Genomic DNA, 25,598 nt, shown 5'->3' on the forward strand with positions numbered 1-25,598 from the left:
CTAATTAAGACCTGGACAACCAGGTGAGGGAGGTTCTTTACTAATTAAGACCTAGACAACCAGGTGAGGGAGGTTCTTTCCCTAATTAGTGACCTAGACAACCAGGTGAGGGAGGTTCTTTGCTAATTAGTGTCCTAGACAACCAGGTGAGGGAGGTTCTTTACTAATTAAGACCTAGACAACCAGGTGAGGGAGGTTCTTTACTAATTAAGACCTAGACAACCAGGTGAGGGAGGTTCTTTACTAATTAGTGACCTAGACAACCAGGTGAGTGAGGTTCTTTACTAATTAAGACCTAGACAACCAGGTGAGGGGGGGGTTCTTTACTAATTAAGACCTAGACAACCAGGTGAGGAATGTTCTTTACTAATTAGTGACCTAGACAACCAGGTGAGGGAGGTTCTTTACTAATTAGTGACCTAGACAACCAGGTGAGGGAGGGTCTTTACTAATTAGTGACCTAGACAACCAGGTGAGGGAGGTTCTTTACTAATTAGTGACCTAGACAACCAGGTGAGGGAGGTTCTTTACTAATTAGTGACCTAGACAACCAGGTGAGGGAGGTTCTTTACTAATTAGTGACCTAGACAACCAGGTGAGGGAGGTTCTTTACTAATTAGTGACCTAGACAACCAGGTGAGGGAGGTTCTTTACTAATTAAGACCTAGACAACCAGGTGAGGGAGGTTCTTTACTAATTAAGACCTAGACAACCAGGTGAGGGAGGTTTTTTACTAATTAGTGACCTAGACAACCAGGTGAGGGAGGTTCTTTACTAATTAAGACCTAGACAACCAGGTGAGGGAGATTCTTTACTAATTAGTGACCTAGACAACCAGGTGAGGGAGATTCTTTACTAATTAGTGACCTAGACAACCAGGTGAGGGAGGTTCTTTACTAATTAGTGACCTTTTAAATAATCAATTATAAGGGTGGTTGTGAAAACCCCCACTCTCAGCCCTCTATGGAATGAGTTGGACACCTGATCTAAAGGTTTAGGGCTCAATCCCCACGGCCTAGTGACACCACTGGTGGGTGTGTGTGTGTGTGTGTGGGTGTGTGTGTGTGTGTGTGTGTGTGTGTGTGTGTGTGTGTGTGTGTGTGTGTGTGTGTGTGTGTGTGTGTGTGTGTGTGTGTGTGTGTGTGTGTGTGTGTGTGTGTGTGTGTGTGTGTGTGTGTGTGTGTGTGTGTGTGTGTGTGTGTTTTCCAGGTGCCTGTATGGCTGGCAGGGGCAGTACTGTGATAAATGTAATCCTCACCCTGGCTGTATCCATGGAACCTGTGTTGAACCATGGCAGTGTCTGTGTGATACCAACTGGGGAGGACATCTCTGTGACAAAGGTAGAGTAGACTTTATTCCTATGCCGTCTCTTGTTCCCTTCCTCAGACGTAGGCGGCCTGTTTTATAGTGTCCCTCCAATGTTTTCTTTGTCAAATGTTGTTTTACTGAGTGGCACTTTTCTCTCTACAGTACAGTTGGAATGAAACTATTCTCTTAAATACTTCACTTGTCACCGTTACTCATAGTGTCACCATTACTCATAGTGCCACCTTTACGCATAGTGGCACCATTACTCATAGTGGCACCATTACTCATAGTGCCACCGTTACTCATAGTGTCACCGTTACTCATAGTGCCACCATTACGCATAGTGCCACCATTACTCATAGTGCCACCGTTACTCATAGTGCCACCATTACTCATAGTGCCACCATTACTCATAGTGTCACCGTTACTCATAGTGCCACCATTACTCATAATGTCACCGTTACTCATAGTGCCACCATTACTCAGTGTCACCTTTACGCATAGTGGCACCGCTACTCATAGTGGCACCGTTACTCATAGTGTCACCATTACTCATAGTGTCACCTTTACGCATAGTGACACCATTACTCATAGTGTCACCTTTACGCATAGTGGCACCGTTACTCATAGTGTCACCTTTACGCATAGTGGCACCGTTACTCATAGTGTCACCATTACTCAGTGTCACCATTACTCAGTGTCACCTTTACGCATAGTGGCACCGCTACTCATAGTGCCACCGTTACTCATAGTGCCACAATTACTCATAAGGCCACCATTACTCATAATGCCACCATTACTCATAGTGTCACCATTACTCATAGTGTCACCATTACTCATAATGCCACCATTACACATAGTGTCACCATTACTCATAATGCCACCATTACTCATAGTGTCACCATTACTCATAATGCCACCATTACTCATAGTGTCACCATCACTCATAATGCCACCATTACTCATAATGCCACCATTACTCATAGTGCCACCATCACTCATAATGCCACCATTACGCATAGTGCCACCATTACTCATAGTGCCACCATTACTCATAATGCCACCATTACTCATACTGCCACCATTACTCATAGTGCCACCATTACTCATAGTGCCACCATCACTCATAATGCCACCATCACTCATAATGCCACCATTACTCATAATGCCACCATGGTTGCAACTGAAGATAAGTGTTCTGCTATTTCCACCAGTGCTATCTCTAAGTCCTTCCCTTTTCCTCTGTCTTTCTCCATCCCTCTCCCTCTCTCTCCTCCCCCCTCTCTCCTCCCCTCCCCCCTCTCTCTCTCCTCCCCCCTCTCTCCTCCCCTCCCCCCTCTCTCTCTCCTCCCCCCTCTCTCTCTCTCCTCCCCTCTCTCTCTCTCTCTCTCTCCTCCCCTTCTCTCAGATCTGAACTTCTGTGGGACCAAACAGCCCTGTCTGAATGGAGGAACCTGCAGCAACACGGGACCTGACAAATACCAGTGTTCCTGTGCTGAGGGATACTCTGGAGTCACCTGTGAGAGGGGTAGGTAGTTACTGTGAGGGGTAGGGTAGTTACTGTGAGAGGGGTGGGTAGTTACTGTGAGAGGGGTAGGTAGTTACTGTGAGAGGGGTAGGTAGTTACTGTGAGAGGGGTAGGGTAGTTACTGTGAGAGGGGTAGGTAGTTACTGTGAGAGGGGTGGGTAGTTACTGTGAGAGGGGTAGGGTAGTTACTGTGAGAGGGGTAGGTAGTTACTGTGAGAGGGGTAGGTAGTTACTGTGAGAGGGGTAGGTAGTTACTGTGAGAGGGGTGGGTAGTTACTGTGAGAGGGGTAGGGTAGTTACTGTGAGAGGGGTAGGGTAGTTACTGTGAGAGGGGTAGGGTAGTTACTGTGAGAGGGGTGGGTAGTTACTGTGAGAGGGGTAGGTAGTTACTGTGAGAGGGGTAGGGTAGTTACTGTGAGAGGGGTGGGTAGTTACTGTGTTGAGGGGTAGGGTAGTTACTGTGAGAGGGGTAGGTAGTTACTGTGAGAGGGGTGGGTAGTTACTGTGAGAGGGGTAGGGTAGTTACTGTGAGAGGGGTGGGTAGTTACTGTGAGAGGGGTAGGGTAGTTACTGTGAGAGGGGTAGGGTAGTTACTGTGTTGAGGGGTAGGTAGTTACTGTGTTGAGGGGTAGGGTAGTTACTGTGTTGAGGGGTAGGTAGTTACTGTGAGAGGGGTGGGTAGTTACTGTGTTGAGGGGTAGGGTAGTTACTGTGTTGAGGGGTAGGGTAGTTACTGTGAGAGGGTTGGGTAGTTACTGTGTGAGGGGTAGGTAGTTACTGTGAGAGGGGTAGGGTAGTTACTGTGTTGAGGGGTAGGGTAGTTTCTGTGAGAGGGGTAGGTAGTTACTGTGAGAGGGGTGGGTAGTTACTGTGAGAGGGGTAGGGTAGTTACTGTGAGAGGGGTAGGTAGTTACTGTGTTGAGGGGTAGGTAGTTACTGTGAGAGGGGTAGGGTAGTTACTGTGTTGAGGGGTGGGTAGTTACTGTGAGAGGGGTGGGTAGTTACTGTGAGAGGGGTAGGGTAGTTACTGTGAGAGGGGTAGGTAGTTACTGTGAGAGGGGTAGGGTAGTTACTGTGTTGAGGGGTAGATAGTTACTGTGAGAGGGGTAGGGTAGTTACTGTGAGAGGGGTAGGGTAGTTACTGTGAGAGGGTTAGGGTAGTTACTGTGAGAGGGGTAGGTAGTTACTGTGAGAGGGGTGGGTAGTTACTGTAAGAGGGGTGGGCAGTTACTGTGAGAGGGGTAGGGTAGTTACTGTGTTGAGGGGTAGGTAGTTACTGTGAGAGGGGTAGGGTAGTTACTGTGAGAGGGGTAGGTGATTTACTGTGAGAGGGGTAGGTAGTTACTGTGAGAGGGGTAGGGTAGTTACTGTGTTGAGGGGTGGGTAGTTACTGTGAGAGGGGTAGGTAGTTACTGTGAGAGGGGTAGGTAGTTACTGTGAGAGGGGTAGGTAGTTACTGTGAGAGGGGTAGGGTAGTTACTGTGAGAGGGGTGGGTAGTTACTGTGAGAGGGGTAGGGTAGTTGCTGTGAGAGGGGTAGGGTAGTTACTGTGTTGAGGGGTAGGTAGTTACTGTGTTGAGGGGTAGGTAGTTACTGTGAGAGGGGTAGGGTAGTTACTGTGTTGAGGGGTAGGGTGTTACTGTGTTGAGGGGTAGATAGTTACTGTGAGAGGGGTAGGGTAGTTACTGTGAGAGGGGTAGGGTAGTTACTGTGAGAGGGGTAGGGTAGTTACTGTGAGAGGGGTAGGTAGTTACTGTGAGAGGGGTGGGTAGTTACTGTAAGAGGGGTGGGCAGTTACTGTGAGAGGGGTAGGGTAGTTACTGTGTTGAGGGGTAGGTAGTTACTGTGAGAGGGGTAGGGTAGTTACTGTGAGAGGGGTAGGGTAGTTACTGTGAGAGGGGTAGGTAGTTACTGTGAGAGGGGTAGGGTAGTTACTGTGTTGAGGGGTGGGTAGTTACTGTGAGAGGGGTAGGTAGTTACTGTGAGAGGGGTAGGTAGTTACTGTGAGAGGGGTAGGTAGTTACTGTGAGAGGGGTAGGGTAGTTACTGTGAGAGGGGTGGGTAGTTACTGTGAGAGGGGTAGGGTAGTTGCTGTGAGAGGGGTAGGGTAGTTACTGTGTTGAGGGGTAGGTAGTTACTGTGTTGAGGGGTAGGTAGTTACTGTGAGAGGGGTAGGGTAGTTACTGTGTTGAGGGGTAGGGTGTTACTGTGAGAGGGGTAGGGTAGTTACTGTGAGAGGGGTAGGTAGTTACTGTGAGAGGGGTAGGGTAGTTACTGTGAGAGGGGTAGGAAGTTACTGTGAGAGGGGTAGGGAGTTACTGTGAGAGGGGTAGGGTAGTTACTGTGAGAGGGGTAGGTAGTTACTGTGAGAGGGGTAGGGTAGTTACTGTGAGAGGGGTAGGGTAGTTACTGTGAGAGGGGTAGGTAGTTACTGTGTTGAAGGGTAGGTAGTTACTGTGAGAGGGGTAGGGTAGTTACTGTGAGAGGGGTAGATAGTTACTGTGAGAGGGGTGGGCAGTTACTGTGAGAGGGGAGGGTAGTTACTGTGAGAGGGGTAGGGTAGTTACTGTGAGAGGGGAGGGTAGTTACTGTGAGAGGGGTAGGTAGTTACTGTGAGAGGGGTAGGTAGTTACTGTGAGAGGGGTAGGTAGTTACTGTGAGAGGGGTAGGGTAGTTACTGTAAGAGGGGTAGTTAGTTACTGTGAGAGGGGTAGGTAGTTAGGGGTAGGGTAGTTACTGTGAGAGGGGTAGGCAGTTACTGTGTTGAGGGGTAGGGTAGTTACTGTTTAGAGTAGGTGGGCTGGTGACTGGCAGTATGGGTGGGTCGTAATGGTTTTCTGTTTCCTCAGTAAATGTGTGGGTCGTCATGGTTTTCTGTTTCCTCAGTAAATTGGTGGGTCGTCATGGTTTTCTGTTTCCTCAGTAAATGGGTGGGTCGTCATGGTTTTCTGTTTCCTCAGTAAATGGGTGGGTCGTCATGGTTGTCTGTTTCCTCAGTAAATGGGTGGGTCGTCATGGTTTTCTGTTTCCTCAGTAAATGGGTGTGTCGTCATGGTTTTCTGTTTCCTCAGTAAATGGGTGGGTCGTCATGGTTGTCTGTTTCCTCAGTAAATGGGTGGGTCGTCATGGTTTTCTGTTTCCTCAGTAAATTGGTGGGTCGTCATGGTTTTCTGTTTCCTCAGTAAATGGGTGGGTCGTCATGGTTGTCTGTTTCCTCAGTAAATGGGTGGGTCGTCATGGTTTTCTGTTTCCTCAGTAAATGGGTGGGTCGTCATGGTTGTCTGTTTCCTCAGTAAATGGTCGTGGGGCGTCATGGTTGTCTGTTTCCTCAGTAAATGGTCGTGGGGTTATGCTGAGGGCTGCTCACCGTTTAGCTACTGGATGACAGGAATACACAGAGCACACACACTATTATTATTTTATTTAACCTTTATTTAACAAGTCAGTTAAGAACAAATTCTTATTTACAGTGACGTCCTACCCCGGCCAAACCCGGATGACGCTGTGCCAATTGTGCGCCGCCCTGTGCTTGCTTGCTTGTTTTCATTCCTTTACTGGGAAGCTTAGCAGCAGTAGACATGCTCATGTTATTTATGTTCGTGCAGGGTGAGCTGCACACCGTGGACTTCCTACTAGGGCCCACCACCTCAGTGCTAACAGCATACATCTGGGTCATAGACACATATTGCTACATACAACAGCTGTAGGATCAGCAGAGGCATTTAGGGCAGTTCGAGGGACATACATTAGGTTAATTACATTGTCTACCAATGCTCCTGGTATAATGTACATTTGCTAAAGCATTATGATGACACAATGGTAGGGATTCAGGGGGTGTACTGATTGGCTGAGTGGATTCAGGGGGTGTAGGGGGGTGTACTGATTGGCTGAGTGGAGTCAGGGGGTGTACTGATTGGCTGAGTGGATTCAGGGGGCGTAGGGGGGTGTACTGATTGGCTGAGTGGATTCAGGGGGTGTAGGGGGGTGTACTGATTGGCTGAGTGGATTCAGGGGGTGTAGGGGGTTGTACTGATTGGCTGAGTGGATTCAGGGGGTGTACTGATTGGCTGAGTGGATTCAGGGGGCGTAGGGGGGTGTACTGATTGGCTGAGTGGGTTCAGGGGGTGTAGGGGGGTGTACTGATTGGCTGAGTGGATTCAGGGGGTGTAGGGGGGTGTACTGATTGGCTGAGTGGATTCAGGGGGCGTAGGGGGGTGTACTGATTGGCTGTGTGGATTCAGGGGGCGTAGGGGGGTGTACTGATTGGCTGAGTCGATTCAGGGGGTGTAGGGGGGTGTACTGATTGGCTGAGTGGATTCAGGGGGTGTAGGGGGGTGTACTGATTGGCTGAGTGGATTCAGGGGGCGTACTGATTGGCTGAGTGGATTCAGGGGGTGTAGGGGGGTGTACTGATTGGCTGAGTGGATTCAGGGGGCGTAGGGGGGTGTACTGATTGGCTGAGTGGATTCAGGGGGTGTAGGGGGGTGTACTGATTGGCTGAGTGGATTCAGTAGGTATGGGGGGGTTTACCAGGTCCTCTCTGTTCCCAGGTCCTCTCTGCTACCAGGTCCTCTCGTCTCCCAGGTCCTCTCTGTTCCCAGGTCCTCTCGTCTCCCAGGTCCTCTCGTCTCCCAGGTCCTCTCTGTTCCCAGGTCCTCTCTGTTCCCAGGTCCTCTCGTCTCCCAGGTCCTCTCGTCTCCCAGGTCCTCTCTGTTCCCAGGTCCTCTCTGTTCCCAGGTCCTCTCTGCTCCCAGGTCCTCTCTGGTCCCAGGTCCTCTCGTCTCCCAGGTCCTCTCTGTTCCCAGGTCCTCTCTGGTCCCAGGTCCTCTCGTCTCCCAGGTCCTCTCTGTTCCCAGGTCCTCTCTGCTCCCAGGTCCTCTCTGTTCCCAGGTCCTCTCTGTTCCCAGGTCCTCTCTGTTCCCAGGTCCTCTCTGTTCCCAGGTCCTCTCTGGTCCCAGGTCCTCTCTTCTCCCAGGTCCTCTCTTCTCCCAGGTCCTCTCTGCTCTCATTGGCCAGTCAGTCTCTCCCAGCATGTGTCTGTAACCCTGTGTGTCCTCCCCCCACAGCAGAGCATGCGTGTCTGTCCAACCCCTGCTCTAATGGAGGGAGCTGTGTAGAGACCAGTCAGGGTTATGGGTGTGTATGTGGAGCGGGTTGGACCGGAACCTCCTGTAGCATCAGTAAGTCTGTATATACACACACACACACACACACACACACACACACACACACACACACACACACACACACACACACACACACACACACACACACACACACACACACACACACACACACACACACACACACACACACACACACACACACACACACACACACACACACACACACACACACACACACACACACACACACACACACACACACACACACACACACACACACACACACACACACACACACACACACACACACACACACACACACACACACACACACACACACACACACACACACACACACACACACACACACACACACACACACACACACACACACACACACACACACACACACACACACACACACACACACACACACACACACACACACACACACACACACACACACACACACACACACACACACACACACACACACACACACACACACACACACACACACACACACACACACACACACACACACACACACACACACACACACACACACACACACACACACACACACACACACACACACACACACACACACACACACACACACACACACACACACACACACACACACACACACACACACACACACACACACACACACACACACACACACACACACACACACACACACACACACACACACACACACACACACACACACACACACACACACACACACAGACAGACAGACACACACACACACAGACAGACAGACAGACACACAGACAGACCGACCGACCGACCGACCGACCGACCGACCGACCGACCGACCGACCGACCGACCGACCGACCGACCGACCGACCGACCGACCGACCGACCGACCGACCGACCGACCGACCGACCGACCGACCGACCGACCGACCGACCGACCGACCGACCGACCGACCGACCGACCGACCGACCGACCGACCGACCGACCGACCGACCGACCGACCGACCGACCGACCGACCGACCGACCGACCGACCGACCGACCGACCGACCGACCGACCGACCGACCGACCGACCGACCGACCGACCGACCGACCGACCGACCGACCGACCGACCGACCGACCGACCGACCGACCGACCGACCGACCGACCGACCGACCGACCGACCGACCGACCGACCGACCGACCGACCGACCGACCGACCGACCGACCGACCGACCGACCGACCGACCGACCGACCGACCGACCGACCGACCGACCGACCGACCGACCGACCGACCGACCGACCGACCGACCGACCGACCGACCGACCGACCGACCGACCGACCGACCGACCGACCGACCGACCGACCGACCGACCGACCGACCGACCGACCGACCGACCGACCGACCGACCGACCGACCGACCGACCGACCGACCGACCGACCGACCGACCGACCGACCGACCGACCGACCGACCGACCGACCGACCGACCGACCGACCGACCGACCGACCGACCGACCGACCGACCGACCGACCGACCGACCGACCGACCAGACCGACCGACCGACCGACCGACCGACCGACCGACCGACCGACCGACCGACCGACCGACCGACCGACCGACCGACCGACCGACCGACCGACCGACCGACCGACCGACCGACCGACCGACCGACCGACCGACCGACCGACCGACCGACCGACCGACCGACCGACCGACCGACCGACCGACCGACCGACCGACCGACCGACCGACCGACCGACCGACCGACCGACCGACCGACCGACCGACCGACCGACCGACCGACCGACCGACCGACCGACCGACCGACCGACCGACCGACCGACCGACCGACCGACCGACCGACCGACCGACCGACCGACCGACCGACCGACCACTCCATGACTGTGTCTCCTCTGTCCGCTAGATATTGATGAGTGCTCTCCTAACCCCTGTAACCACGGTGGGACCTGTCAGGATCTGGTTCATGCTTATAAGTGTCACTGTCCTCCTCAGTGGACCGGCAAGACCTGTCGCATAGGTGAGATACACACATTATTCTCTCTGTCTCCTCCCTCCTGTCTCCTCTCTCCTGTCTCCTCCCTCCTGTCTCCTCTCTCCTGTCTCCTCTCTCTGCCTCCTCACTCTGTCTCATCCTTCTGTTTCCTCCCTCTGTCTCCTCTCTGTCTCCTCGCTCTGTCTCCTGTCTCTCTGGCTCCTCTCCTTGTCTACTCTCTCCTGTCTCCTCTCTGTCTCCTCGCTCTGTCTCCTGTCTCTCTGGCTCCTCTCCTTGTCTCCTCTCTCCTGTCCCTGTCTCCTCTCCTTGTCTCCTCTCTCTCTTCCTCTTCTCTTCTTTCTACTCCTCTTCAACCTCATTTTCTCAGTTGGATTTCTCCGTTGCCTTCATTCACTGTGTCTTTCACGTTAACATAGTACTTCATGAACACGGAGGAAGTGGACTCATGATGATTATCTGTCTCCACTCGAACCATGCTGTGGTATTAATCCGCCTCCTCTCCAGATGCCAACGAATGCGACAGCGAGCCCTGTGTCAACGCCAACTCCTGCCGCAACCTGATTGGTGGATACTTCTGCGAGTGTGTCGCTGGTTGGACGGGGCTGAACTGTGACATCAGTGAGTAGAACTAAGACTGTTTCTGATTGGCTGCAGCTGTGGCGCTCTAGAACACCTGTCTCTGTCGGGACGGTGAGATGCTTAACTTCCCAATAGTGTCAGAGTTAGAAATGTAATCGATCCTTCACTATGTGGCCCAAATAGCACCCTTTCCCTTTATAGGGCACTACATAAGGACTAGGGTCCAGACGGTAGTAGGGCACTACATAAGGACTAGGGTCTACAGGGTAGTAGGGCACTACATAAGGACTAGGGTCTACAGGGTAGTAGGGCACTACATAAGGACTAGGGCATACAGGGTAGTAGGGCACTACATAAGGACTAGGGTTCAGAGGGTAGTAGGGCACTACATAAGGACTAGGGCCCAGAGGGTAGTAGGGCACTACATAAGGACTAGGGTCTACAGGGTAGTAGGGCACTACATAAGGACTAGGGCCCAGAGGGTAGTAAGGCACTACATAAGGACTAGGGTCCAGACGGTAGTAGGGCACTACATAAGGACTAGGGCCCAGAGGGTAGTAGGGCACTACATAAGGACTAGGGTCCAGACGGTAGTAGGGCACTACATAAGGACTAGGGTCTACAGGGTAGTAGGGCACTACATAAGGACTAGGGCCCAGAGGGTAGTAGGGCACTACATAAGGACTAGGGTCTACAGGGTAGTAGGGCACTACATAAGGACTAGGGCCTTCAGGGTAGTAGGGCACTACATAAGGACTAGGGTCTACAGGGTAGTAGGGCACTACATAAGGACTAGGGCCCAGAGGGTAGTAGGGCACTACATAAGGACTAGGGTCTACAGGGTAGTAGGGCACTACATAAGGACTAGGGCCTACAGGGTAGTAGGGCACTACATAAGGACTAGGGTCCAGAGGGTAGTAGGGCACTACATAAGGACTAGGGTATACAGGGTAGTAGGGCACTACATAAGGACTAGGGCATACAGGGTAGTAGGGCACTACATAAGGACTAGGGCCCAGAGGGTAGTAGGGCACTACATAAGGACTAGGGTATACAGGGTAGTAGGGCACTACATAAGGACTAGGGTCTACAGGGTAGTAGGGCACTACATAAGGACTAGGGTTCAGAGGGTAGTAGGGCACTACATAAAGACTGGGGCCCAGAGGGTAGTAGGGCACTACATAAGGACTAGGGCCCAGAGGGTAGTAGGGCACTACATAAGGACTAGGGCCCAGAGGGTAGTAGGGCACTACATAAGGACTAGGGCCCAGAGGGTAGTAGGGCACTACATAAGGACTAGGGCCCAGAGGGTAGTAGGGCACTACATAAGGACTAGGGTCTACAGGGTAGTAGGGCACTACATAAGGACTAGGGCCTACAGGGTAGTAGGGCACTACATAAGGACTAGGGTCTACAGGGTAGTAGGGCACTACATAAGGACTAGGGCCCAGAGGGTAGTAGGGCACTACATAAGGACTAGGGTCTACAGGGTAGTAGGGCACTACATAAGGACTAGGGCCTACAGGGTAGTAGGGCACTACATAAGGACTAGGGTCCAGAGGGTAGTAGGGCACTACATAAGGACTAGGGTATACAGGGTAGTAGGGCACTACATAAGGACTAGGGCCTACAGGGTAGTAGGGCACTACATAAGGACTAGGGCCCAGAGGGTAGTAGGGCACTACATAAGGACTAGGGCATACAGGGTAGTAGGGCACTACATAAGGACTAGGGCATACAGGGTAGTAGGGCACTACATAAGGACTAGGGCCCAGAGGGTAGTAGGGCACTACATAAGGACTAGGGTATACAGGGTAGTAGGGCACTACATAAGGACTAGGGTCTACAGGTTAGTAGGGCACTACATAAGGACTAGGGTTCAGAGGGTAGTAGGGCACTACATAAGGACTAGGGCCCAGAGGATAGTAGGGCACTACATAAGGACTAGGGCCCAGAGGGTAGTAGGGCACTACATAAGGACTAGGGTTCAGAGGGTAGTAGGGCACTACATAAGGACTAGGGTTCAGAGGGTAGTAGGGCACTACATAAGGACTAGGGCCCAGAGGGTAGTAGGGCACTACATAAAAACTAGGGCCCAGAGGGTAGTAGGGCACTACATAAGGACTAGGGCCCAGAGGGTAGTAGGGCACTACATAAGGACTAGGACCCAGAGGGTAGTAGGGCACTACATAAGGACTAGGGCCCAGAGGGTAGTAGGGCACTACATAAGGACTAGGGCCCAGAGGGTAGTAGGGCACTACATAAGGACTAGGGTCTACAGGGTAGTAGGGCACTACATAAGGACTAGGGTCTACAGGGTAGTAGGGCACTACATAAGGACTAGGGTCTACAGGGTAGTAGGGCACTACATAAGGACTAGGGTCTACAGGGTAGTAGGGCACTACATAAGGACTAGGGTCTACAGGGTAGTAGGGCACTACATAAGGACTAGGGCCCAGAGGGTAGTAGGGCACTACATAAGGACTAGGGTCTACAGGGTAGTAGGGCACTACATAAGGACTAGGGTTCACAGGGTAGTAGGGCACTACATAAGGACTAGGGTCTACAGGGTAGTAGGGCACTACATAAGGACTAGGGTCTACAGGGTAGTAGGGCACTACATAAGGACTAGGGTCTACAGGGTAGTAGGGCACTACATAAGGACTAGGGTCTACAGGGTAGTAGGGCACTACATAAGGACTAGGGCATACAGGGTAGTAGGGCACTACATAAGGACTAGGGTTCAGAGGGTAGTAGGGCACTACATAAGGACTAGGGCCCAGAGGGTAGTAGGGCACTACATAAGGACTAGGGCCCAGAGGGTAGTAGGGCACTACATAAGGACTTCCGGCGCCGAAAAGAGATGGCTGCCTCGCTCCGTGTTCCTTGGAAAATATGCAGTATTTTGTTTTTTTACGTGTTATTTCTTACATCGGTACCCCGGGTAATCTTAGGTTTCATTACATACAGTCGGGAGGAACTACTGAATATACGATTAACGTCAACTCATCATCGTTCCTACCAGGAATATGACTTTCCCGAAACGGATCCAGTGTTTTGCCTTCCACACAATACAATGGATCTGATCCCAGCCGGCGACCCTGTGCGACGCCGAAAAAGGGGAAAACGTGGCGGTCTCGTGGTCAGGCTTCGGAGACGGGCACATCGCGCTCCACTCCCTAGCATACTACTCGCCAATGTCCAGTCTCTTGACAATAAGGTTGATGAAATCCGAGCACGGGTAGCATTCCAGAGAGACATCAGGGATTGCAACGTGCTCTGCTTCACGGAAACATGGCTAACTCAAGGGACGCTAACGGAGTCGGTGCAGCCAGCTGGTTTCTTCATGCATCGCGCCGACAGAAACAAACATCTTTCCGGTAAGAAGAGGGGCGGGGGGGTATGCCTTATGATTAACGAGAAGTGGTGTGATCATCATAACAACACACAAGAACTCAAGTCGTTCTGTTCACCTGATCTAGAACTCCTCACAATCAAATGTCGACCGCATTATCTACCAAGGGAATTCTCGTCAATCATAATCACAGCCGTATACATTCCCCCCCAAGCAGACACATCGATGGCCCTGAACGAACTTTATCTGACTCTTTGTAAACTGGAAACCACACACCCTGAGGCTGCATTCATCGTAGCTGGGGATTTTAACAAGGCTAATCTAAAAACAAAACTCCCTAAATTCTATCAGCATATCGATTGTGCTACCAGGGCTGGAAAAACACTAGACCATTGTTATACTAATTTCCGCGACGCTTATAAAGCCCTCCCCCGCCCCCCTTTCGGAAAAGCTGACCACGACTCCATTTTGTTGATTCCAGCCTACAAACAAAAACTCAAACAACAAGCTCCCGCGCTCAGGTCTGTTCAACGCTGGTCCGACCAATCTGAATCCACGCTTCAAGACTGCTTCGATCACGCGGATTGGAATATGTTCCGCATCGCGTCCAACAACAATATTGACGAATATGCTGATTCGGTGAGCGAGTTCATTAGGAAGTGCATTGACGATGTCGTACCCACAGCAACGATAAAAACATTCCCAAACCAGAAACCGTGGATTGACGGCAGCATTCGCGTGAAACTGAAAGCGCGAACCACTGCTTTTAACCAGGGCAAGGTGACCGGAAGCATGACCGAATACAAACAGTGTAGCTATTCTCTCCGCAAGGCAATCAAACAGGCTAAGTCTCAGTACAGAGACAAAATCGAGTCGAAATTCAACAGCTCAGACACAAGAGGTATGTGGCAGGGTCTACAGTCAATCACGGATTACAAAAAGAAAACCAGCCCCGTCGAGGACCAGGATGTCTTGCTCCCAGACAGGCTAAACAACTTTTTTGCCCGCTTTGAGGACAATACAGTGCCACTGACACGGCCCCCTACCAAAACCTGCGGGCTCTCCTTCACTGCAGCCGAGGTGAGTAAAACATTTAAACGTGTTAACCCTCGCAAGGCTGCAGGCCCAGACGGCATTCCCAGCCGCGTCCTCAGAGCATGCGCAGACCAGCTGGCTGGTGTGTTTACGGACATATTCAATCAATCCTTATCCCAGTCTGCTGTTCCCACATGCTTCAAGAGGGCCACCATTGTTCCTGTTCCCAAGAAAGCTAAGGTAACTGAGCTAAACGACTACCGCCCCGTAGCACTCACTTCCGTCATCATGAAGTGCTTTGAGAGACTAGTCAAGGACCATATCACCTCCACCCTACCGGACACCCTAGACCCACTCCAATTTGCTTACCGACCCAATAGGTCCACAGACGACGCAATCGCAACCACACTGCACACTGCCCTAACCCATCTGGACAAGAGGAATACCCATGTGAGAATGCTGTTCATCGATTACAGCTCAGCATTTAACACCATAGTACCCTCCAAACTCGTCATCAAGCTCGAGACCCTGGGTCTCGACCCCGCCCTGTGCAACTGGGTCCTGGACTTCCTGACGGGCCGCCCCCAGGTGGTGAGGGTAGGTAACAACATCTCCACCCCGCTGATCCTCAACACTGGGGCCCCACAAGGGTGCGTTCTGAGCCCTCTCCTGTACTCCCTGTTCACCCACGACTGCGTGGCCATGCACGCCTCCAACTCAATCATCAAGTTTGCGGATGACACTACAGTGGTAGGCTTGATCACCAACAACGACGAGACGGCCTACAGGGAGGAGGTGAGGGCCCTCGGAGTGTGGTGTCAGGAAAATAACCTCATACTCAACGTCAACAAAACAAAGGAGATGATTGTGGACTTCAGGAAACAGCAGAGGGAGCACCCCCCTATCCACATCGACGGGTCAGTAGTGGAGAAGGTGGAAAGTTTTAAGTTCCTCGGTGTACACATCACGGACAAACTGAACTGGTCCACCCACACAGACAGCGTTGTGAAGAAGGCGCAGCAGCGCCTCTTCAACCTCAGGAGGCTGAAGAAATTCGGCTTGTCACCAAAAGCACTCACAAACTTCTACAGATGCACAATCGAGAGCATCCTGTCGGGCTGTATCACCGCCTGGTACGGCAACTGCTCCGCCCACAACCGTAAGGCTCTCCAGAGGGTAGTGAGGTCTGCAGAACGCATCACCAGGGGCAAACTACCTGCCCTCCAGGACACCTACACCACCCGATGTCACAGGAAGGCCATAAAGATCATCAAGGACAACAACCACCCAAGCCACTGCCTGTTCACCCCGCTATCATCCAGAAGGCGAGGTCAGTACAGGTGCATCAAAGCAGGGACCGAGAGACTGAAAAACAGCTTCTATCTCAAGGCCATCAGACTGTTAAACAGCCACCACTAACATTTAGCGGCCGCTGCCAACATACTGACTCAACTCCAGCCACTTTAAAAATGGGAATTGATGGAAATTATGTAAAAATGTACCACTAGCCACTTTAAGCAATGCCACTTAATACAATGTTTACATACCCTACATTACCCATCTCATATGTATATATACTGTACTCTATATCATCTACTGCATCTTGCCATCTTTATGCAATACATGTACCACTAGCCACTTTAAACTATGCCACTTTATGTTTACATACCCTACAGTACTCATCTCATATGTATATACCGTACTCTATACCATCTACTGCATCTGCCATGCCGTTCTGTACCACCACTCATTCATATATCTTTATGTACATATTCTTTATCCCTTTACACTTGTGTGTGTGTGTAAGGTAGTAGTGTGGAATTGTTAGGTTAGATTACTGTTGGTTATTACTGCATTGTCGGAACTAGAAGCACAAGCATTTCGCTACACTCGCATTAACATCTGCTAACCATGTGTATGTGACTAATAAAATTTGATTTGATTTGATTTGACTAGGGCCCAGAGGGTAGTAGGGCACTACATAAGGACTAGGGCCCAGAGGGTAGTAGGGCACTACATAAGGACTAGGGTCTACAGGGTAGTAGGGCACTACATAAGGACTAGGGTCTACAGGGTAGTAGGGCACTACATAAGGACTAGGGTCTACAGGGTAGTAGGGCACTACATAAGGACTAGGGTCTACAGGGTAGTAGGGCACTACATAAGGACTAGGGCCCAGAGGGTAGTAGGGCACTACATAAGGACTAGGGTCTACAGGGTAGTAGGGCACTACATAAGGACTAGGGTTCACAGGGTAGCAGGGCACTACATAAGGACTAGGGTCTACAGGGTAGTAGGGCACTACATAAGGACTAGGGCATACAGGGTAGTAGGGCACTACATAAGGACTAGGGTTCAGAGGGTAGTAGGGCACTACATAAGGACTAGGGCCCAGAGGGTAGTAGGGCACTACATAAGGACTAGGGTCTACAGGGTAGTAGGGCACTACATAAGGACTAGGGCCCAGAGGGTAGTAGGGCACTACATAAGGACTAGGGTCCAGACGGTAGTAGGGCACTACATAAGGACTAGGGCCCAGAGGGTAGTAGGGCACTACATAAGGACTAGGGTCCAGACGGTAGTAGGGCACTACATAAGGACTAGGGTCTACAGGGTAGTAGGGCACTACATAAGGACTAGGGCCCAGAGGGTAGTAGGGCACTACATAAGGACTAGGGTCTACAGGGTAGTAGGGCACTACATAAGGACTAGGGCCTTCAGGGTAGTAGGGCACTACATAAGGACTAGGGTCTACAGGGTAGTAGGGCACTACATAAGGACTAGGGCCCAGAGGGTAGTAGGGCACTACATAAGGACTAGGGTCTACAGGGTAGTAGGGCACTACATAAGGACTAGGGCCTACAGGGTAGTAGGGCACTACATAAGGACTAGGGTCCAGAGGGTAGTAGGGCACTACATAAGGACTAGGGTATACAGGGTAGTAGGGCACTACATAAGGACTAGGGCCTACAGGGTAGTAGGGCACTACATAAGGACTAGGGCCCAGAGGGTAGTAGGGCACTACATAAGGACTAGGGCATACAGGGTAGTAGGGCACTACATAAGGACTAGGGCATACAGGGTAGTAGGGCACTACATAAGGACTAGGGCCCAGAGGGTAGTAGGGCACTACATAAGGACTAGGGTATACAGGGTAGTAGGGCACTACATAAGGACTAGGGTCTACAGGGTAGTAGGGCACTACATAAGGACTAGGGTTCAGAGGGTAGTAGGGCACTACATAAGGACTAGGGCCCAGAGGGTAGTAGGGCACTACATAAGGACTAGGGCCCAGAGGGTAGTAGGGCACTACATAAGGACTAGGGCCCAGAGGGTAGTAGGGCACTACATAAAGACTAGGGCCCAGAGGGTAGTAGGGCACTACATAAGGACTAGGGTTCAGAGGGTAGTAGGACACTACATAAGGACTAGGGCCCAGAGGGTAGTAGGGCACTACATAAGGACTAGGGCCCAGAGTGTAGTAGGGCACTACATAAGGACTAGGGCCCAGAGGGTAGTAGGGCACTACATAAAGACTGGGGCCCAGAGGGTAGTAGGGCACTACATAAGGACTAGGGCCCAGAGGGTAGTAGGGCACTACATAAGGACTAGGGCCCAGAGGGTAGTAGGGCACTACATAAGGACTAGGGCCCAGAGGGTAGTAGGGCACTACATAAGGACTAGGGCCCAGAGGGTAGTAGGGCACTACATAAGGACTAGGGTCTACAGGGTAGTAGGGCACTACATAAGGACTAGGGCCTACAGGGTAGTAGGGCACTACATAAGGACTAGGGTCTACAGGGTAGTAGGGCACTACATAAGGACTAGGGCCCAGAGGGTAGTAGGGCACTACATAAGGACTAGGGTCTACAGGGTAGTAGGGCACTACATAAGGACTAGGGTCTACAGGGTAGTAGGGCACTACATAAGGACTAGGGCCTACAGGGTAGTAGGGCACTACATAAGGACTAGGGTCCAGAGGGTAGTAGGGCACTACATAAGGACTAGGGTATACAGGGTAGTAGGGCACTACATAAGGACTAGGGCCTACAGGGTAGTAGGGCACTACATAAGGACTAGGGCCCAGAGGGTAGTAGGGCACTACATAAGGACTAGGGCATACAGGGTAGTAGGGCACTACATAAGGACTAGGGCATACAGGGTAGTAGGGCACTACATAAGGACTAGGGCCCAGAGGGTAGTAGGGCACTACATAAGGACTAGGGTATACAGGGTAGTAGGGCACTACATAAGGACTAGGGTCTACAGGTTAGTAGGGCACTACATAAGGACTAGGGTTCAGAGGGTAGTAGGGCACTACATAAGGACTAGGGCCCAGAGGGTAGTAGGGCACTACATAAGGACTAGGGCCCAGAGGGTAGTAGGGCACTACATAAGGACTAGGGTTCAGAGGGTAGTAGGGCACTACATAAGGACTAGGGTTCAGAGGGTAGTAGGGCACTACATAAGGACTAGGGCCCAGAGGGTAGTAGGGCACTACATAAAAACTAGGGCCCAGAGGGTAGTAGGGCACTACATAAGGACTAGGGCCCAGAGGGTAGTAGGGCACTACATAAGGACTAGGGCCCAGAGGGTAGTAGGGCACTACATAAGGACTAGGGCCCAGAGGGTAGTAGGGCACTACATAAGGACTAGGGCCCAGAGGGTAGTAGGGCACTACATAAGGACTAGGGTCTACAGGGTAGTAGGGCACTACATAAGGACTAGGGTCTACAGGGTAGTAGGGCACTACATAAGGACTAGGGTCTACAGGGTAGTAGGGCACTACATAAGGACTAGGGTCTACAGGGTAGTAGGGCACTACATAAGGACTAGGGTCTACAGGGTAGTAGGGCACTACATAAGGACTAGGGCCCAGAGGGTAGTAGGGCACTACATAAGGACTAGGGTCTACAGGGTAGTAGGGCACTACATAAGGACTAGGGTTCACAGGGTAGTAGGGCACTACATAAGGACTAGGGTCTACAGGGTAGTAGGGCACTACATAAGGACTAGGGCCCAGAGGGTAGTAGGGCACTACATAAGGACTAGGGTCTACAGGGTAGTAGGGCACTACATAAGGACTAGGGTCTACAGGGTAGTAGGGCACTACATAAGGACTAGGGCATACAGGGTAGTAGGGCACTACATAAGGACTAGGGTTCAGAGGGTAGTAGGGCACTACATAAGGACTAGGGCCCAGAGGGTAGTAGGGCACTACATAAGGACTAGGGCCCAGAGGGTAGTAGGGCACTACATAAGGACTAGGGCCCAGAGGGTAGTAGGGCACTACATAAGGACTAGGGCCCAGAGGGTAGTAGGGCACTACATAAGGACTAGGGTCTACAGGGTAGTAGGGCACTACATAAGGACTAGGGTCTACAGGGTAGTAGGGCACTACATAAGGACTAGGGTCTACAGGGTAGTAGGGCACTACATAAGGACTAGGGTCTACAGGGTAGTAGGGCACTACATAAGGACTAGGGCCCAGAGGGTAGTAGGGCACTACATAAGGACTAGGGTCTACAGGGTAGTAGGGCACTACATAAGGACTAGGGTTCACAGGGTAGTAGGGCACTACATAAGGACTAGGGTCTACAGGGTAGTAGGGCACTACATAAGGACTAGGGTCTACAGGGTAGTAGGGCACTACATAAGGACTAGGGCCCAGAGGGTAGTAGGGCACTACATAAAGACTAGGGCCCAGAGGGTAGTAGGGCACTACATAAGGACTAGGGCCCAGAGGGTAGTAGGGCACTACATAAGGACTAGGGCCCAGAGGGTAGTAGGGCACTACATAAGGACTAGCGCCCAGAGGGTAGTAGGGCACTACATAAGGACTAGGGCCCAGAGGGTAGTAGGGCACTACATAAGGACTAGGGTCTACAGGGTAGTAGGGCACTACATAAGGACTAGGGTCTACAGGGTAGTAGGGCACTACATAAGGACTAGGGTCTACAGGGTAGTAGGGCACTACATAAGGACTAGGGTCTACAGGGTAGTAGGGCACTACATAAGGACTAGGGTCTACAGGGTAGTAGGGCACTACATAAGGACTAGGGCCCAGAGGGTAGTAGGGCACTACATAAGGACTAGGGTCTACAGGGTAGTAGGGCACTACATAAGGAGTAGGGTTCACAGGGTAGTAGGGCACTACATAAGGACTAGGGTCTACAGGGTAGTAGGGCACTACATAAGGACTAGGGTCTACAGGGTAGTAGGGCACTACATAAGGACTAGGGTCTACAGGGTAGTAGGGCACTACATAAGGACTAGGGTCTACAGGGTAGTAGGGCACTACATAAGGACTAGGGCATACAGGGTAGTAGGGCACTACATAAGGACTAGGGTTCAGAGGGTAGTAGGGCACTACATAAGGACTAGGGCCCAGAGGGTAGTAGGGCACTACATAAGGACTAGGGCCCAGAGGGTAGTAGGGCACTACATAAGGACTAGGGCCCAGAGGGTAGTAGGGCACTACATAAGGACTAGGGCCCACAGGGTAGTAGGGCACTACATAAGGACTAGGGTCTACAGGGTAGTAGGGCACTACATAAGGACTAGGGTCTACAGGGTAGTAGGGGACTACATAAGGACTAGGGTCTACACAGGGTAGTAGGGTACTACATAAGGACTAGGGCCCAGAGGGTAGTAGGGCACTACATAAGGACTAGGGTATACAGGGTAGTAGGGCACTACATAAGGACTAGGGCATACAGGGTAGTAGGGCACTACATAAGGACTAGGGCCCAGCGGGTTGTAGGGCACTACATAAGGACTAGGGCCCAGATGGTAGTAGGGCACTACATAAGGACTAGGGCCCTGAGGGTAGTAGGGCACTACATAAGGACTAGGGCCTACAGGGTAGTAGGGCACTACATAAGGACTAGGGCCCAGAGGGTAGTAGGGCACTACATAAGGACTAGGGTCTACAGGGTAGTAGGGCACTACATAAGGACTAGGGCCCAGAGGGTAGTAGGGCACTACATAAGGACTAGGGTCTACAGGGTAGTAGGGCACTACATAAGGACTAGGGTCTACAGGGTAGTAGGGCACTACATAAGGACTAGGGCATACAGGGTAGTAGGGCACTACATAAGGACTAGGGTTCAGAGGGTAGTAGGGCACTACATAAGGACTAGGGCCCAGAGGGTAGTAGGGCACTACATAAGGACTAGGGCCCAGAGGGTAGTAGGGCACTACATAAGGACTAGGGCCCAGAGGGTAGTAGGGCACTACATAAGGACTAGGGCCCAGAGGGTAGTAGGGCACTACATAAGGACTAGGGTCTACAGGGTAGTAGGGCACTACATAAGGACTAGGGTCTACAGGGTAGTAGGGCACTACATAAGGACTAGGGTCTACAGGGTAGTAGGGCACTACATAAGGACTAGGGTCTACAGGGTAGTAGGGCACTACATAAGGACTAGGGCCCAGAGGGTAGTAGGGCACTACATAAGGACTAGGGTCTACAGGGTAGTAGGGCACTACATAAGGACTAGGGTTCACAGGGTAGTAGGGCACTACATAAGGACTAGGGTCTACAGGGTAGTAGGGCACTACATAAGGACTAGGGTCTACAGGGTAGTAGGGCACTACATAAGGACTAGGGCCCAGAGGGTAGTAGGGCACTACATAAAGACTAGGGCCCAGAGGGTAGTAGGGCACTACATAAGGACTAGGGCCCAGAGGGTAGTAGGGCACTACATAAGGACTAGGGCCCAGAGGGTAGTAGGGCACTACATAAGGACTAGCGCCCAGAGGGTAGTAGGGCACTACATAAGGACTAGGGCCCAGAGGGTAGTAGGGCACTACATAAGGACTAGGGTCTACAGGGTAGTAGGGCACTACATAAGGACTAGGGTCTACAGGGTAGTAGGGCACTACATAAGGACTAGGGTCTACAGGGTAGTAGGGCACTACATAAGGACTAGGGTCTACAGGGTAGTAGGGCACTACATAAGGACTAGGGTCTACAGGGTAGTAGGGCACTACATAAGGACTAGGGCCCAGAGGGTAGTAGGGCACTACATAAGGACTAGGGTCTACAGGGTAGTAGGGCACTACATAAGGAGTAGGGTTCACAGGGTAGTAGGGCACTACATAAGGACTAGGGTCTACAGGGTAGTAGGGCACTACATAAGGACTAGGGTCTACAGGGTAGTAGGGCACTACATAAGGACTAGGGTCTACAGGGTAGTAGGGCACTACATAAGGACTAGGGTCTACAGGGTAGTAGGGCACTACATAAGGACTAGGGCATACAGGGTAGTAGGGCACTACATAAGGACTAGGGTTCAGAGGGTAGTAGGGCACTACATAAGGACTAGGGCCCAGAGGGTAGTAGGGCACTACATAAGGACTAGGGCCCAGAGGGTAGTAGGGCACTACATAAGGACTAGGGCCCAGAGGGTAGTAGGGCACTACATAAGGACTAGGGCCCAGAGGGTAGTAGGGCACTACATAAGGACTAGGGTCTACAGGGTAGTAGGGCACTACATAAGGACTAGGGTCTACAGGGTAGTAGGGGACTACATAAGGACTAGGGTCTACACAGGGTAGTAGGGTACTACATAAGGACTAGGGCCCAGAGGGTAGTAGGGCACTACATAAGGACTAGGGTCCAGAGGGTAGTAGGGCACTACATAAGGACTAGGGTCTACAGGGTAGTAGGGCACTACATAAGGACTAGGGTCTACAGGGTAGTAGGGCACTACATAAGGACTAGGGTTCACAGGGTAGTAGGGCACTACATAAGGACTAGGGCCCAGAGGGTAGTAGGGCACTACATAAGGACTAGGGCCTACAGGGTAGTAGGGCACTACATAAGGACTAGGGTCTACAGGGTAGTAGGGCACTACATAAGGACTAGGGTATACAGGGTAGTAGGGCACTACATAAGGACTAGGGCATACAGGGTAGTAGGGCACTACATAAGGACTAGGGCCCAGCGGGTTGTAGGGCACTACATAAGGACTAGGGCCCAGATGGTAGTAGGGCACTACATAAGGACTAGGGCCCTGAGGGTAGTAGGGCACTACATAAGGACTAGGGCCTACAGGGTAGTAGGGCACTACATAAGGACTAGGGCCCAGAGGGTAGTAGGGCACTACATAAGGACTAGGGTCTACAGGGTAGTAGGGCACTACATAAGGACTAGGGTCTACAGGGTAGTAGGGCACTACATAAGGACAAGGGTCCAGAGGGTAGTAGGGCACTACATAAGGACTAGGGTCTACAGGGTAGTAGGGCACTACATAAGGACTAGGGTCTACAGGGTAGTAGGGCACTACATAAGGACTAGGGCCTACAGGGTAGTAGGGCACTACAATAGGACTAGGGCCCAGGGGGTAGTAGGGCACTACATAAGGACTAGGGCATACAGGGTAATATGGCACTACATAAGGACTAGGGCCCAGAGGGTAGTAGGGCACTACATAAGGACTAGGGCATACAGGGTAATAGGGCACTACATAAGGACAAGGGTCCAGAGGGTAGTAGGGCACTACATAAGGACTAGGGTCTACAGGGTAGTAGGGCACTACATAAGGACTAGGGCATACAGGGTAGTAGGGCACTACATAAGGACTAGGGCATACAGGGTAGTAGGGCACTACATAAGGACTAGGGCATACAGGGTAGTAGGGCACTACATAACACCTGATACACCATCTTTGTTTTCCTGTGTATCTTGATTATCTTGTTTAATACATGCTAGTAGATAACTCCTGATACACCATCTTTGTTTTCCTGTGTATCTTGATTATCTTGTTTAATACATGTTAGTAGATAACACCTGATACACCATCTTTGTTTTCCTGTGTATCTTGATTATCTTGTTTAATACATGCTAGTAGATAACACCTGATACACCATCTTTGTTTTCCTGTGTATCTTGATTATCTTGTTTAATACATGCTAGTAGATAACACCTGATACATCATCTTTGTTTTCCTGTGTAGACCTCAACGACTGCAAGGACCAGTGTCAGCACGGAGGAACCTGCAGGGTAGGTTGTCTCTCTCTCTTCTCTCCCTCTCTGTGTCTCTAGCTCTCTCTACAATTCAATTTCAATTCAAGGGGCTTTATTGACATGGGGAACATATGTTAACATTGCCAAAGCAAGTGAAGTAGATAATTTACAAAAGTGAAATAAACAATAAAAATGAACAGTAAACATTACACTCACAGAAATTCCAAAATAATAAAGACATTTAAAAATGTCATATTATGTATATATACAGTGTTGTAATGATGTGCAAATAGTTAAAGTACAAAAGGGAAAATAAATAAGCATAAATATGGGTTGTATTTACAATGGTGTTTGTTCTTCACTGGTTGCCCTTTTCTTGTGACAACAGGTCACAAATCTTGCTGCTGTGATGGCACACTGTGGTATTTCACCCAGTAGATATGGGAGTTTATCAAAATCGGGTTTGTTTTCGAATTCTTTGTGTATCTGTGTAATCTGAGGGAAATATGTGTCTCTATTATGGTCATACATTTGGCAGGAGGTTAGGAATTGGAGCTCAGTTTCCACCTCATTATGTGGGCAGTGTGCACATAGCCTGTCTTCTCTTGAGAGCCAGGTCTGCCTACGGTGGCCTTTCTCAATAGCAAGGCTATGCTCACTGAGTCTGTACATAGTCAAAGCTTTC

At 51.2% G+C, this 25,598-nt stretch overlaps 1 protein-coding gene across 1 annotated transcript in view; it reads left to right on the forward strand.

Annotated features, from left to right (window-relative positions):
- The window catches only part of LOC139580533 (protein jagged-1b-like), a 173,087-nt gene that overhangs the window by 56,864 nt on the left and 90,625 nt on the right, over positions 1-25,598 (forward strand). Inside the window, exons 6-11 of the mRNA XM_071409310.1 lie at positions 1,210-1,340; positions 2,717-2,836; positions 7,903-8,016; positions 9,882-9,995; positions 10,476-10,589; positions 24,903-24,949. Coding sequence (XP_071265411.1) covers positions 1,210-1,340; positions 2,717-2,836; positions 7,903-8,016; positions 9,882-9,995; positions 10,476-10,589; positions 24,903-24,949 — 640 coding nt within the window. The remainder of the gene's footprint in view (positions 1-1,209; positions 1,341-2,716; positions 2,837-7,902; positions 8,017-9,881; positions 9,996-10,475; positions 10,590-24,902; positions 24,950-25,598) is intronic.

This window comes from Salvelinus alpinus, chromosome 7 (genome assembly GCF_045679555.1).
Source record: "Salvelinus alpinus chromosome 7, SLU_Salpinus.1, whole genome shotgun sequence".
NCBI classification, from domain to species: Eukaryota; Metazoa; Chordata; class Actinopteri; order Salmoniformes; family Salmonidae; genus Salvelinus; species Salvelinus alpinus.